This window comes from Eumetopias jubatus, unplaced genomic scaffold, assembly GCF_037043125.1.
Source record: "Eumetopias jubatus isolate StellerSeaLion01/CBP00866 unplaced genomic scaffold, mEumJub1_p1.0 scaffold_2, whole genome shotgun sequence".
NCBI classification, from domain to species: Eukaryota; Metazoa; Chordata; class Mammalia; order Carnivora; family Otariidae; genus Eumetopias; species Eumetopias jubatus.
Window position 1 is genome coordinate 139878650 of NW_028274808.1, and position 14194 is coordinate 139892843.

At 40.3% G+C, this 14194-nt stretch overlaps 1 protein-coding gene across 1 annotated transcript in view; it reads right to left on the reverse strand.

Moving 5' to 3' along the window:
- Window positions 1–14194, reverse strand: part of FRAS1 (Fraser extracellular matrix complex subunit 1) — a 400353-nt gene that overhangs the window by 130281 nt on the left and 255878 nt on the right. The window contains exons 26-29 of the mRNA XM_028100674.2: window positions 13651–13788; window positions 10715–10985; window positions 7942–8026; window positions 4906–5232 (exon numbers count right to left, since the gene is read on the reverse strand). Of these exons, the coding sequence (XP_027956475.2) occupies window positions 4906–5232; window positions 7942–8026; window positions 10715–10985; window positions 13651–13788 (821 nt within the window). The remainder of the gene's footprint in view (window positions 1–4905; window positions 5233–7941; window positions 8027–10714; window positions 10986–13650; window positions 13789–14194) is intronic.

A 14194-nucleotide genomic window follows, 5' to 3' on the forward strand; every position in this document is an offset into this window, starting at 1 on the left:
AAGGGATTATGGGGGCATAATCAAGAGTGCTTTAAATAGTTCTTCCAATTCATCTCATAGAACAATGGGCATACAGAAATGTTGGCAATCAAGTTTAGCCATTATATACTGTGTTACAAATAAAAATATTAATGCTGTAAACCAGAAGTAGCTTCTATCATTAGAAGGAAAAATCTCACAATAAAATGAAAACTCCCTCCCTTAAAATAAATGTTGGGGCATAAATGATCATCATCTCAAATGACAGTGTACCCCAACCCTGGGCCAAACTACTAAAGCTAAAAAATTTTAAAACTTAATCAAATAGAAAATGACTATAATTGGATGTAATAGCAATCCTAATATTTTATTTATTCTGTAAAAAAAAAAGTCTTAATTTGCAAAGGCTCTTTTATACCATAGCTTTTAAAATGCAACCTTAAAGGACACTGTGGATTCTAAGGAAGGATCATGTAGGGTGGACATAGAAGGTGAAACTTAGATGCTATTTACCAGGATAAAGGATGGAAAGATAATTGGACTGTTTTGTGTGTTTGGACAGTGTGTGTATGCTCCTCCGAAGCTCTGTTCCTTCAGGTCAAGAACACAGAACCTTCTCTCCATGTAGATTTCCACTACTTTATAAACAAACAAAATTTTGTAATCAACAAACATTTTTTGAACATATACACCGAGCAATATTATAAGATGCCAAATTGAATAAGCTAAGTAAGTCCATAAAAGGTGAAATCCTGGGGTGCCTGAGTGGCTCGGTGGTTAGGTGTCTGCCTTTAGCTTAGGTCATGATCCCAGAGTCCCGGGATCGAGTCCCACGTCTGGCTCCCTGCTCAGCGGGGAGTCTGCTTCTCCCTCTGACCCTCACCCTGCTTGTGCTCTCTCTCCCTCAAATAAATAGATAAAAGTCTTCTTTAAAAAAAAAAAAAGTGAAACCCTGACGTGTGGCAAGGATTTATTTATTTACGAGATAGACAGACTCTTATTCAAAAAATTAACATTTTTGTGCCATACTTCTAATTGTCACAAGCACCTTTATTATCAAATGGTATCCTTGCCAGACAACCACTGGGAGGACAAGTTTTAATAAAATTGAGGGAAAGGAAAATAGGGCCTTTAGCTGCACATGGGCCTTACCAAGTTCCAACAGCCAGAGAGGACTCTTAGCAACAAAATTTTCCATCCAGTTCATAGCATGATACTTGGGGGCTTTTCACATCAAAGCATCACCCAGTGGCAGAAAGTAACTACTCAAACAACAACAAATGAGGTCACAAATATCATCAGATTTATTGCCAAAGTGGAAAAAGAGGCATGATTTCCAGAGATGCCTTAATTAATGAAAAAGAGGGGAGGGGGGTGGGGGATGGGTTAGCCCGCTGATGGGTATTAAGGAGGGCACGTTCTGCGTGGAGCACTGGGTGTTATACCCAAACAATGAATCATGGAACACCCAAAAACTAATGATGTACTGTATGGTGAGTAACATAATAAAAAAAAAAATTAAGAAAAAGAAGGTAACTTCTTGAAAGCCTGGCAGTGGAAAGAAACCCACCAATAAGCATGACTTTTCTCTGCCCACATTTTAGCCCTTATTATAAGACGCCGAATTGCTTTAAAATCATATCTCTAGCAGGCTCAGGTTTGGTAATCTGCCCAATTAATGAAAGCCTGTTCAGCAGAGCATTCTTTATTACCTTTTAATCTTTTTGATTTCTTTTGCCTCCTCCCCCCAACAGAGCATGTTTCAACATCAGTCCTAAATCTATTTTCTCTTCAGCGACTCAGCGTAAGCCTGGAGGGCAACAAATTTCCTCAGTGCCAGGCCAAGGACGAAAGTTTGGAGGAAGTGATGCAGAACTTGAAAAATGAGAGTGGAACTGACAGCCCCTGCCCTTCGTCCCAGATAGGCCACCCCAACATCAGCAGAGGCAGCCTGAAGGCTTCTCATCTGACGTAAGAGATGGATTCAAAGGTAGGAACATGGGAATCAGCCTCACTCAAGCTGTTGCATCCCTCCAAGTATCTACCCATCCAACAAAAATGTGCTAAGCTCCTACGAGGTGCCTTGCTTAAGAGAAGGAAGACTAAAATAGCTGCTGCTCACACAAGGTTTTCTTTTTCTCCCTCTCCCTCTCCTTCCATCTGTGTCAGCAGGTTCAGTTTTCTACTGAACAACATTGGGATTAACTTGTACATCCATTCCCCAGGAATCAGACCTGATCCCCTTTGCCACGCCATTTAAACCCCCAGGTAGACATCAGCCAGTGATTGGCCTGACTCCAAATTTAATACACAGGCAGCCTCAGGGCAGGGACTTGGATGCCCATCTTCAGAAGCGGCTATCAGGATGAAATCAGTCATGTCTGACTATACACGTCCTGGAAGCCATTAACAGCTGAGGCAATTATTTTCTTCTTGGGCTCCAGGAGACTTATGATTATAAACAGCTTCACCTGTAACAAGATGTGGTCAGTCCAGAGGGAAGATTCCAGGAGGCTTAGGGCCCAGACTGCTTGGATAGGACACTGAGAAAATGACTGAATCGCTGTCTCGATTCTGTCCATTAGGGGGATCAGAATATATATGACCAATACATTGAAAAATATGGGCTAGATTGAAAAAAGCCATGTGGGTTAAGTGTGATGAGCCAGAACACACTTGAGTCGAAATCACAGCTTCAGCACAAAATACCTTTATAACAAACAAACACTTTTAAACTTCTTAAAATGTTTTTAAACTTCTTCAGTTTCCTTGTTGGAAAATTAGAGATAATAATTGTACAAACATCCTAGCATGATCATGAACATCAAATGAAATAATTTACATCAAGCATTAGTGCCCAAAAAGATAAAAAAAAACAAAACAAAAACACCTCCCACCCATAGGACTTCCTTTAGAAGAAATAAGGTCATAAGGCCTCTCTTCTACCCTTCTTCATTAAGATACTGTAAAGATCAGAATAGACGTAAAGAACCTGTACTTTGAACTCCTGAAAGGAAACACAGTATGCATTTGTAAAATATCAGTATTACAGTGTTCAGATTTATTAGTACATCCTGATGGATGCTGGTTTCGTTATCCCATTCATTGGCTTAGAAGCCGTTAGTTCACCTGACGGACATGTAAGCACAACAATATAGGAGATGGAGTGATGGCAGGAGGAAGCAGGAGGGACAGACACTGTAAATACCAACATGAATCCCAAGTTATAAGCACTACAAGGAGTCTCAAGTTCTGTGCTTATGTCTTATTTGTAAATTAAACTTTCATTTTTCCTTGTTTTGTTTTGGTAGTCAAAGCAGTGAAAATCCTAGAAATACTCTTCAACCTTAGACCATAGCATACAAAATGAGAGTGCCATCCACTGAACCGAGCTCCAAATGTGGAGATTGAAACCACTATAGGAAAGGCGGCTGCTAGCGCTGTGCTGAAATCCTGTAACAGTCTTTGGAAAGAAACCAAGCAGGAAGAAAAGAAACTTTCTGTGTCTGTCTAGACTTCATCTCTTCACAACTAAACCTCATCTCCCAGGGTGATTGCAAGAGGGTGATAATTAGGATTAGCTACAAAGTGGCTATCTGCCAACTCTATCTCATAATCAGCCTTCACTTAACTCCCATCTATCTCATGCCACCATCACTGTTTTCATCAGCTGCAAATCATGAGACAACAGCCCAAGAAACTAGCCAACAGACTATGTTACATTAAAGCTGTTCACCTTCACAAGGATCCCGTCACAAATTTTGAGTGATCTTCAGTGAGAAAGTGACAAGTCATTTCTAAACTGTCCTCAGCAAATCAATCTCTCTAGCTAATCATTAATGACACTTCAGTGGCTACTGATATTTGGAATGAAAAGTTCAATAAAAATGGTAAGTCTCCCAATCTATCACCGTGGGAAAGAGTCATTCTTGCTATAACAGAGAAAAGAGCTTCTAGTGAAATATCATCAAGTAATAAATGGTTCTGAAAATGTTTTTCATTAGGTCTCTTGGATCTAGCATGGGTTAGCCCAGTACTTCCCAAAGCGTGATAGTCATCCCATTAATAGTATCCAAGAACATTCTATGTACAACGTGGATGAATATTTTAAAAAATGGTTATGTGGGCGCCTGGGTGGCTCAGTTGGTTAAGCGACTGCCTTCGGCTCAGGTCATGATCCTGGAGTCCCGGGATCGAGTCCCACATCGGGCTCCCTGCTTGGCAGGGAGTCTGCTTCTCCCTCTGACCCCCTTCCCCCTCGTGCTTTCTGCCTCTCATTCTCTCTCTCTCTGAAATAAATAAATAAAATCTTTAAAAAAAATAAAAAAAAATAAAAAATGGTTATGTATTAGTATTAATTTTAATATTTTAGAAGTATAATTCTACATTAAGCCTATGATTTCATATGCATCATTTATTAGGATGAGACCACAATAAAAAAGGTGATACAAAGAAAAATATTAAGTAAACAATAGAAAAGGTACTCGTGGACATGACAAAAACATATGGAGGTGGCACCGGAATGACTCAGGCTGATGAGTGTTCCTGTGATTACTAAAAGAGAGAGTTTCCTCATCCTCCTTCAGGTGGGCTAACAGAATGGCTGACCTCATCCTTTTTGATTCATTATGATAACCCGACTATGAGCTTCACATTGCACGAGCTGTTGCAGAAGGGCAGACAAAAACAGGGGTGCACTTGATTCTTGTGATCATGCTCAGGCAGGCGACAAAAGCATCAGTGGACAACAAGGCACTGTGTTCTATGAATCTTTGAACATCCTAAGTATCTCCATAATAGATGCTTAATAAATGTTTGAATAGATACCTATCCATATCTTAACTTTATGAATACTGCAAAATAGTATCATAAACAAAACTTCATATCTAGCTGCAAGGAAATTGCAGCTCTAGGAATGACACCTACCTCGGGCACCATCTTCACGTGGAACAGTATATTTCGAAAGGAATGTCCATCGTTGGCCTGTAAGACTGCAACATCAGATATGCTACCTGAGCCATCATGAGCATAGTGGAGAAGGCCCCTAGAGAGTTCATCCAGCCGGAATTGATAGATTGGGGTTGCCGGGTTCTGAAGTGTTTGGAGCAATTGGCCATGAAGTGGAGGACCAAGCACTTGGACCACCACATCCTGTGGGTTGTCGTCATCTCGGATGTCGAGCAGCTGGGTAGTGATGGTTCCTCTCTCTCCTCTGCTAATACGGAGGGCCTCATTTCTCAGCACATAGGGGGCCTGAGGGGTTGAGGGGAAGGAGAAGTCATTTAGCAGGAAAAGAGAGGACCACCAGTGGACTAGATACAGTTGTGTACAACCTAAGTGATAATTCTATGCTTTTGAAGGAACTCTTGATGCTCCAGCAAAGTGCCAAACTGTGGCAGAGTCAAGGTATTTGTCAGAGGTGTGGACAGTCGTAGTAATCAGAGCAAGTGAGATTACTTCACACTTCTGGTTCTGGAGGCTTCTCAAGCCATGTCAAGGCCATTGGAGGCAACTGAGATGAGCTACTTATTTCTGAATCTCGGCAGTCTCTGCTATCTGGATTTACACTATATCCCCTGCATTGTAACTGAAATCAACCCAGAGGCAGGGATCCCAACCAATTGTCTGCTTCCAAGAGAGAACATTAAGAGGCATGGAAGTTTTGCACTTGTGTTAGGAATTGAGCACTTCACTCCAGCTACACTGCACTTGGGGTAAGATACTTCTGATTCTGAAATCATGCAATATCTGGTCCCAGGCAATAATTTTCTTTAAGCCGTCTCATCCATAGCTTGAAGGGCCAACTCAGGTTTTAAAGCCTGATAAGATCGCGGTCTGAGTAAGACAACCACCTGGCTAATTCACGTGGTAAATTTTCAGATGATTTCTGCAGGATTATCACGTTTCCCCTCACCAACTTGAGCAAACAAATAAAATATTCTTTCATAAAGATAAAAGTTAATGAACCACAAAAGAAAAAATTACCCCCCCAAAAAAAATTGAGGCCAGAAGCCAAAGAAAACATTATCTTAGTTTTTTATATTGTTTGAAGTTGAACCATCTAGGACTTTTTTTGGCACATTGCCTTCTTTAATCCAAATGGCTCTCTTTGAAAACTTTCTTTTAAAACTACCCTTCCTGGCCTCGTAAAAATTTCAGTATCCGTTGGAGTCATGTCTAACTAACGTGCCATTGTAATAGTCACATAGTAGGCAGCTAGATGACAGCTACGCCTCAGAATTCCCAAGCGAGAATACAAAAGCTGTGATTCTGGATACGTGGGGATGAAGGGCCCCTTGGATTCTGAAAAAGGAGCGGTCAAAAGGTGATGTCAACATCCATAAATGGAAAAGACCAAATTAACTCGCATGAGAAAATCTCAGGGAAGTTCAAGATCATATTGAAGTATCACAGGAAGGTAAAGGAACAAAAATAAGTTCAAAGTAATTTCTAAAACTCCATTTTAAAAAAAGTCAAAATGAAACAAGTTTCTCATATAATAAATAAAATTTAAAAATGCTGCCACTATCTACTCACTTGATTTGGGGAAGACAAGCAAACAAAACTCAGGGAACCATAGGAACTCACTGTCTCAGATGAGAAAGGCACTTGCCAGTACCCACCCTGTCTCTAATTCACCTAATTAGAGTAACTATACCAATACAAACAAAAAGAACAAAACCAAACTTCTAAGTGAGACAGTCCTCAGACCTGATGTGGCCCTCTGGCCCATACTTACAGAGATCACATGCTTTAGTTTTTCGTTGTTTTTGTTTTTTACATGTTTCGGTTTTATTTAAAACAAAATTCATACTCTTAGCCCAACAGTGAGGTCAAATGAACCTCAGGTCAATTTCTAATCATCCCTCAACTTCCATCACCCCTGAAGTAAGAATGCCATCAAGAAGAGCAGAGCTGGCCTGTGAACACCATTTGGGAGCCACTTCGGGGTTATGTCTGTATTATCCACAGTCCATGGTCTTTTCATGTTTGGACCAAAATTTAAAAAAAAAAAAAATTAGTTTTAAAACAATAATCTCATGTCCTTCCTTGAATCATGACTAACTACTGAGGTCTGGGTATTTAGGTAGTCTTGGTTCCCCAGGCTGATATCCCACTCTCTTGTTGTTCACAACTTAAGACTCTATCTTCCTACTCTCTTTGCACATTTCCGCTGTTCAATCCCTCAAGCTCGGTTACTCAGACCATCTACCACTGTATGTATTCTGGACACATAAGTACATCTTGACAGAGATGAGTGATGGGAACAGAAGAGCCATCACACCGAGTTTTATAGCATCTACCATGATTTCCTCAGACTTCTGTTTGGCTGATGACCACAATGGCACCTTATTTAAGTAGATCCTTAATGAGATGCTCTACCTACGGCAAACCGATGAAAAGGTAGCCCAGCTATGTGACAGATAGGCAAAAGTAGTTGAATATAATTTCATATCCCTGAGAGAGAAATATTTAGGCAAAACAAACTCCTTTACCTAAGATTAGGGAAGTCTTAACAATTGGAACAGTTTCAAATTATTCTGAAGGGCTGGTATCAGATTCAGTATAGTAAAGTAAGGCACCATAAATTAGTGGGCAAGAGCACAGACTCTGTAGCCAGACTTCCTGGGCACAAATCTCGGCTCTTCATTTATTAGCTATCTCACCACAGACAAGTTACTTAACTTCCCTGTGACTTCAGTTTCCTCATCTGTAAGCTGGGGAAAACAACAGCTCATTGGGCTGTCCTGAGGATTAAATGAAAAATACAAAGAAGAAAACTATAGATGTATTAGCAATTAGTTGTTGTTGCTGTTGTTCTTACCCACAAGTTCTAAAAATTATTCCAGTGGTATTTCATGGAGAATCTGAGACTAGCTTAATTTAGGTCATTTTTGCTATAACTAGTAGAAACCTTGATTCACGCGTGTGAAATTATTAATCGTGTAGCACTGTTATTACCTGTGTTGAAAATGCTTGTATGTTGATCAGCTGTGGCTCAGAGAAGAACTGCTGGTCACTAACTTTCAGGGAAAAGTAACCTTTCCTAAAAGAAGTCCCCAAGAAAGGAATGAGAAAATGCAGTCATTAGTCTCTAGAAAAACAAGGATTAAAAATATCTTCAGCTTATGTGCATGGAAGAAATTGGATCAAAACACTACAGTGATATAATATTCATACTATAAATGAAAATAACCAGATGAACACAGTGACATACAGGTAAAACTATGGTGTATTCTCCGATCTCAAAATAATGTAAAAATTACATAAACTTTTTGGTTGTGATTTTTCTAAAAGGTCTGTATAAATGGTTGAAAAACCAGTTTTTGGCCAAGACAGGTTAGGAACATAGTGAAGGCTAATGGTTAAATTGGAGAATGGAAAGGAACCTACCAGAGTAAGAGTGAAAAAACAGATCAGGGGTTGCCAGAAACTGGAGGGAAGGGAGTCCCAGTAAAAAGGAGAGCTTGGGGGGTTGATGAAACGGTTTCAAACCTTGCTTGCAGTTGTGGTTTCAAACTGCCAGAATGTCCACATTTGTGAGCACTCACAGACCAGTACACTTCAAGATGGGGGATTTTACTGAACCCAAATTAGACCTCCATAAACCTGATTTAAAAAAAAATAGATCTTGTCTCCCCTCCCATTTCATCCTCCCCTTGATTTTCTGTGCCATTTAGGTCCTGTCCCTCTTCACTCCCATCCGCAGACGTCCAGAGAAAGCAATTGAGGGGAGCAAGAGGAAGAAATAAGGAGTGGTTACTCCTAACCTACGGGAGGAAAATGATGTTTGGGTGGCACTGAGGTTCTGATAACTGCTCAGCATGCCGCCTGCCACCATGGGCCGTATTTGCAGGTTGTCTTGTACTCCCCAGAAGCATTCTGACCCCAAAGGAATCCAGTGCTAAAGAATCACAGTCAAATTTTCATGAGGAAAAACAAAACCACAAACCCATATGGCAAGCTGCCCCTTTTGTTTTTGTATCATTTGGCAACTTATAGAATGTTCTTTTTTCACACATCACTACCAATCTTGTTTTCCTGTTCTTTCTTTTGTTTGAATTTTTAGATAAAGAAGATCTGATGCTAAAATGGGTACCCCAAAGTAAAAGGAGTGCTGAAAGAATTCCCTGCAAAATCGTCACCACTCTTTGTCCTGTTTGGGGGTACAGAGGTGACTCTGGAAGAAAACAGGTGATGAGAGACTGAAGAGGTCAAGAGGAGTAACTTTGGTCGTCTTGGGGCTTTATGAACTTTACCCACTTTTCACAAGATTCCAAGGCAGGTACGGAGGTGTGTGTGTGTGTGTGTGTGTGTGTGTGTGTGTGTGTGTGTGTGTGTGTGTGTGTGTAATGCAAACAATCGAGAACTACACTTGGAGCAAAATGAATGCAGGATTCCAAGGCAGGTACGGAGGTGTGTGTGTGTGTGTGTGTGTGTGTGTGTGTGTGTGTGTGTGTGTGTAATGCAAACAATCGAGAACTACACTTGGAGCAAAATGAATGCAGGATTTTGGAGCATAAATCCGAAGAGTGACTCTATGGCATCAGACGCCAGGGTTTTAAGTTCCATCTGTAGCAATATGTCTCTGTGCAAGGATCTTTTGCCCCTTGAGGATGGAAGCACACCCATTATTCCTAGTATTATTCAGGAGGCAGAAATCATAGTGGCTAAAGGCATGGGCTGTGGAGTCAGAGAGCCAGGGATTGGAGACTTGGCTTTGCTTATACTCTCAAGGCCTCAGTTTCCCTGTCTGTAGACTGGGAACATAAATGTACAGCGTTCACATGAAGTGTTTACTACAATGCCCGGGTCATAGTCAGCACTCAGTAAATATCAGTTGTTCTTATTCCTATAAGATGGTCTTTTGAGGTTCTGGCTCTGAACTGCAATAGAGAAAGTGCCATCACTTTTCTCCCCACCTGCCTCCTAGCCCAAACCTTAAAACAACAACAACAAAAATCTCCAGTGGTGACAGTAGAAAATATTTACCATGAATATTTGAATCCACTGCTAACATACGTAGTCTACTCTGAATTATCTGCACTAATGAAGCAGAGCTGGATGAAGGATAATCCACGAGGCTAATCTTTGGGGTGTATTCTCTGATTCTTGTTTAGCAGATTAACTCTGCTAATTATATGACTCTATTTGCCTGGGTTAGTGTTAACATTCAATTGCATTCCTGAAGCATATGTCAGCTGGGGTGAGAAAGACAGCCAGAAGTGTGCTAGGCATCAGAGGAAAACTGGATCCGGCTTAAAAATCAACCACAATTAATCCCATAAAGTGGATAATAAAAAGTTGTGACTCTTAGCTTCCCTCCCGCTCTGGAATTCTAGGAACCATATAACACTTTGAAAAGCATGTGCTCCATCTTTTAGCCACTGCTCACTCCCAGTATATCACCCTAATGTTGAAGAAGCAGCTGTAGCAATCTGCATAGATAACCAGTTTTGTTTCTGTTGGGCCAAAAATACTGGGTAATTGTCCTAGGAACTTTCCTGTCACATCAGAGAATTACCCACAATTATGTGATGAAATGAAAATGCCTCTAACAGAAGCATACTCTCGGAGCAATTACAGGGAAATAATGACAGGCAGCTGGAAGCGTTGGCGTGTTTGGAGTATCGATCTTCCCCACAGGAGAAGGGGTAGCTATTGAGAAGCGGGGGCGGGGTGCAAAGCACTGACGGAAAGGAGGCAGGAGGAAAACAAAGGAACACTGAGTCACCTGGGCTTTTCTTTGCTGTGCACAAAACGCACTTTTTTCTCATTCACATCCTTCCAGCTAAAATGGCCAGCCTTGTCGAGCTGAACCTCTTTTCCATTCCTCAACAGCACCAGCTGACCATTGGTGGGAGTGCTCACAACATGGAACTGGAGGTCTTCCACCCTGCCATCTTGGTCTTGGACATTCAGAAGGGGAAAATCCAGTGGCTTCATTGAACCAATTGCAAGGGTGAGAGAACCATTCACATGAAGACTAGGAGTGTATATTTTGCCTGGAAAACAGAGGATCCAAAGATCAGACTTGGCATATTCACTAATAAGGTTTTGGGTTTTTTCAATAAATAGACGCGTAATGTTCATTCAGAAATGAGACTCTAGGCTATTGTACACCATAAGCCTCCTTCTAATTCAGTGATTCTCACCCTGAATGCATATGAAAATAACACAAATTCTCAATGTTAAAATACAAACTTCTAAATGAAAATAGAGGATAAAATCTTTGGGATCTTAAATTAGGCAATGCTTTCTTCGATATGACACAAAAAGCATGAGTGACAAAAGAAAAAGTTGATAAATTGGACTAAAGATCTTCAAAGGGCACCAGTAAGAAAGTGAAAAAGACAACCCATAGAGTGTGAGAAAATATTTGCAAATTATATATCTGAAAAGGGACTTGTATCTGAAATATATATAAAAAAATTCTTACAACTCAGTAAAAGACAAGTAACCCAATTTAAAAACAGGCAAAGAGTTTGAAAAGGCATTTTTCCAAAGAAGATATATAAAAGGCCAATAATTACATACACGACAAGGTGCTCAATATTATTAGTCATCGGGGAAATGCAAATCAAAACCACAATGTGATACCACTTCATACCCACTATGAAGGACAATAAAAAGTATTCCTGAGGATGTGGAGGAATTAGAAATCTTATACATTGCTGGTGGAAACATAAAATGGTGCCATTTGGCAGTTCCTCAAACAAACATAGGACTACCCTATGATCCAGTAATTCTACTTACAGGCATATACCCACAAGAACTGAACACATATGTCCACATAAAAACTTGTACATGAATGTTCATAGCAGTTATACCTAAGAGCCCCAAAGTGGAAACAACCCAAATGTCCATTAATTGGTGAATGAATAAACAAAATGTGGTATATCCATGCAGTGGAATATTATTCAACCAAGAAAAGAGATGATGTACTGATACATGTTCCAATGTAGAGGAACCTTGAAAATATTCTTGCCACATGAAAAAAGCCAGACATAAAAAGCCACATACTGTATGATTCCATTGATGTGAAATGTCTAGAATAGTTAAACCCACAGAGACAGAAAGTCGATCAATGATTGCCAGGGCCTGGGGCAAGGGAGCACTACAGAGAGACTGTTTATGGTTACTGGATTTCTTTTTAGGAAGAATAAAATGTCCTGGAATTAGATAGTGTGATGGTTGCATAACCTTGTGAATATACTAAAAACCACTGAATTGTATACTTTAAAGGGTGAATTCTATGGTATGTGAATTATATCTCAATAATGACAATAAAGAATCATATAGGGACCTTTTAAAACAGTACTGATACTTGCGCTCCACCATCAGAGATTCTGTCTTCGATGTTCTGGGGTGGGCACTTCAGTGACTTCACAAGCTCCTCAGGCAATCCTAATGGGACTTCCAAGTTTGAGAACCACAGTCCTAACCTAATACTTTGATCACATCTGACCATCAGACCCATCAAGGGTAAAGAAAAAAGCAAACGTCTGATACCATTTGCTCGAACAGTACCAGTTAATCTGTAATGAAGTATGATTATCAGTGGCTTACATTCAGAATTCATGTGAAGTGTACACCCTTTGTTTTAAAATTTTACTATCTCTGCCATAGGAAACATCTGATGAATGAATATCTGATCATGATGTGAAATTCATCCTGTCTCCTGCAAGGTGTTCTGCCCAGACTTGAATTGTTAATGTTTCCTTCTACAAGTAGGTCGGACAGGACAGTTTGGGAATGCCAGGTTTCGAGGGGACTACGTCCACTGTAAGATTACTCTAATGAAAGTGGAATTCATTTTCACAAGTTGACTTGTATTATGTCCCAAGAGGAGTAGGTTGACTCTCAAGTACTTGGGGTTTTCAGAAGGATCCCAATAAAATGAGCCAAAGATGTCTTTTTCCCATGGGAAGTCTTAATATCTTTGGAGGTCAGAAATTTAGAGACGGAAAATGTGATTGACTATGGGGTGTTAAAATATGCCTCGTGTCATTGATGAAGGACACTCAAAAGCTGAAGAATGCTCAACTATACTACAATTCTCAAGCTTCATTCAGCTATAAAACTTTGGGGTTCAAAATTATGACTGAATTTAAATTTGCTTCTCTTTTGTTATTTAAGGTGAAGTGTCCATTAATGTGTTGGACAAGACTAGATCAATTCCCTTAATATGTCACCTTATTCTTAATAGGAGAGTGGCTTGAAATCTATTTGCTTCAAACATATGACCCTAATGGGGCAGTCTCCTCACACTACTCATTATTTATTTGTAATTTATCTCCAGTATGTCCACAAAGGATGCACCATTGAACCGTGGCATAATTAGCTCTATAAGTTTATATATATGCAAATAAAGTATATGTATATAGGTAATTTTCAATAACATAGCTGTAGTTCTGAAACCTAAGTTTTATGCCAAATTTCTGATCTGACAGTTGTTACTTTTAAAGCACAGATCCTTTTTCCCAAAGATCTTAGAAGTTGAGTTTCCCCAACGTCCATGTCCTATAAACAATCCCTTATTCCTTTGTATTCCTGGAATGAGAATCCTGCATTTCATATCACATGAGCTGACTGTATCTACAAACTCAGGCTTTGCATGGTGAAATTACAGGTTAATATACAGCAGAGCATCTGACAAGAAGCACTTACCAGCGCAGGTTTCATTAGAGCGGGCAGAGAAGCCAGGAATGCAGTTGGAAACACAAAGGCCACTCTTCAAAAAGAACCCATGGTCACACTGGTGACACTGGTCCCGGTGGCTACACTGCAAGCATGCCTGAGGGCAGGCTGTCAAAGAAAGGCCACAGTAAGTGAGGCACAGCAAAGGCACAGGCAGCCAGCGAGGGACACCAGCAACAGAGAAAAATAGTGACAGCACGAGCAACACACGACCCCCAACTGCAGCAACAGGGATTCCAACGGTTTCCTCTAGAATTTCACAGGGAGCTGCTCTACCCTCAGAAGGAGAGCGAACACAGAGGCGCACTTTCACTGAATGTACTGTGATGTGAAAATGTTGCACGTACGTGGATTGTATGAAGAGTTAGGCATATTGACTTGTAAGGGAGGTGGTGTACAGTGATTAAGAGCACAGGCCCTTTATGGGTACCATTCCTGCTCTACCACTTATCAGCTGTCCACTTTGGGACAATTTATCCTTTAATCATCTGTGGTGTGATTTCTCATCTTAAAA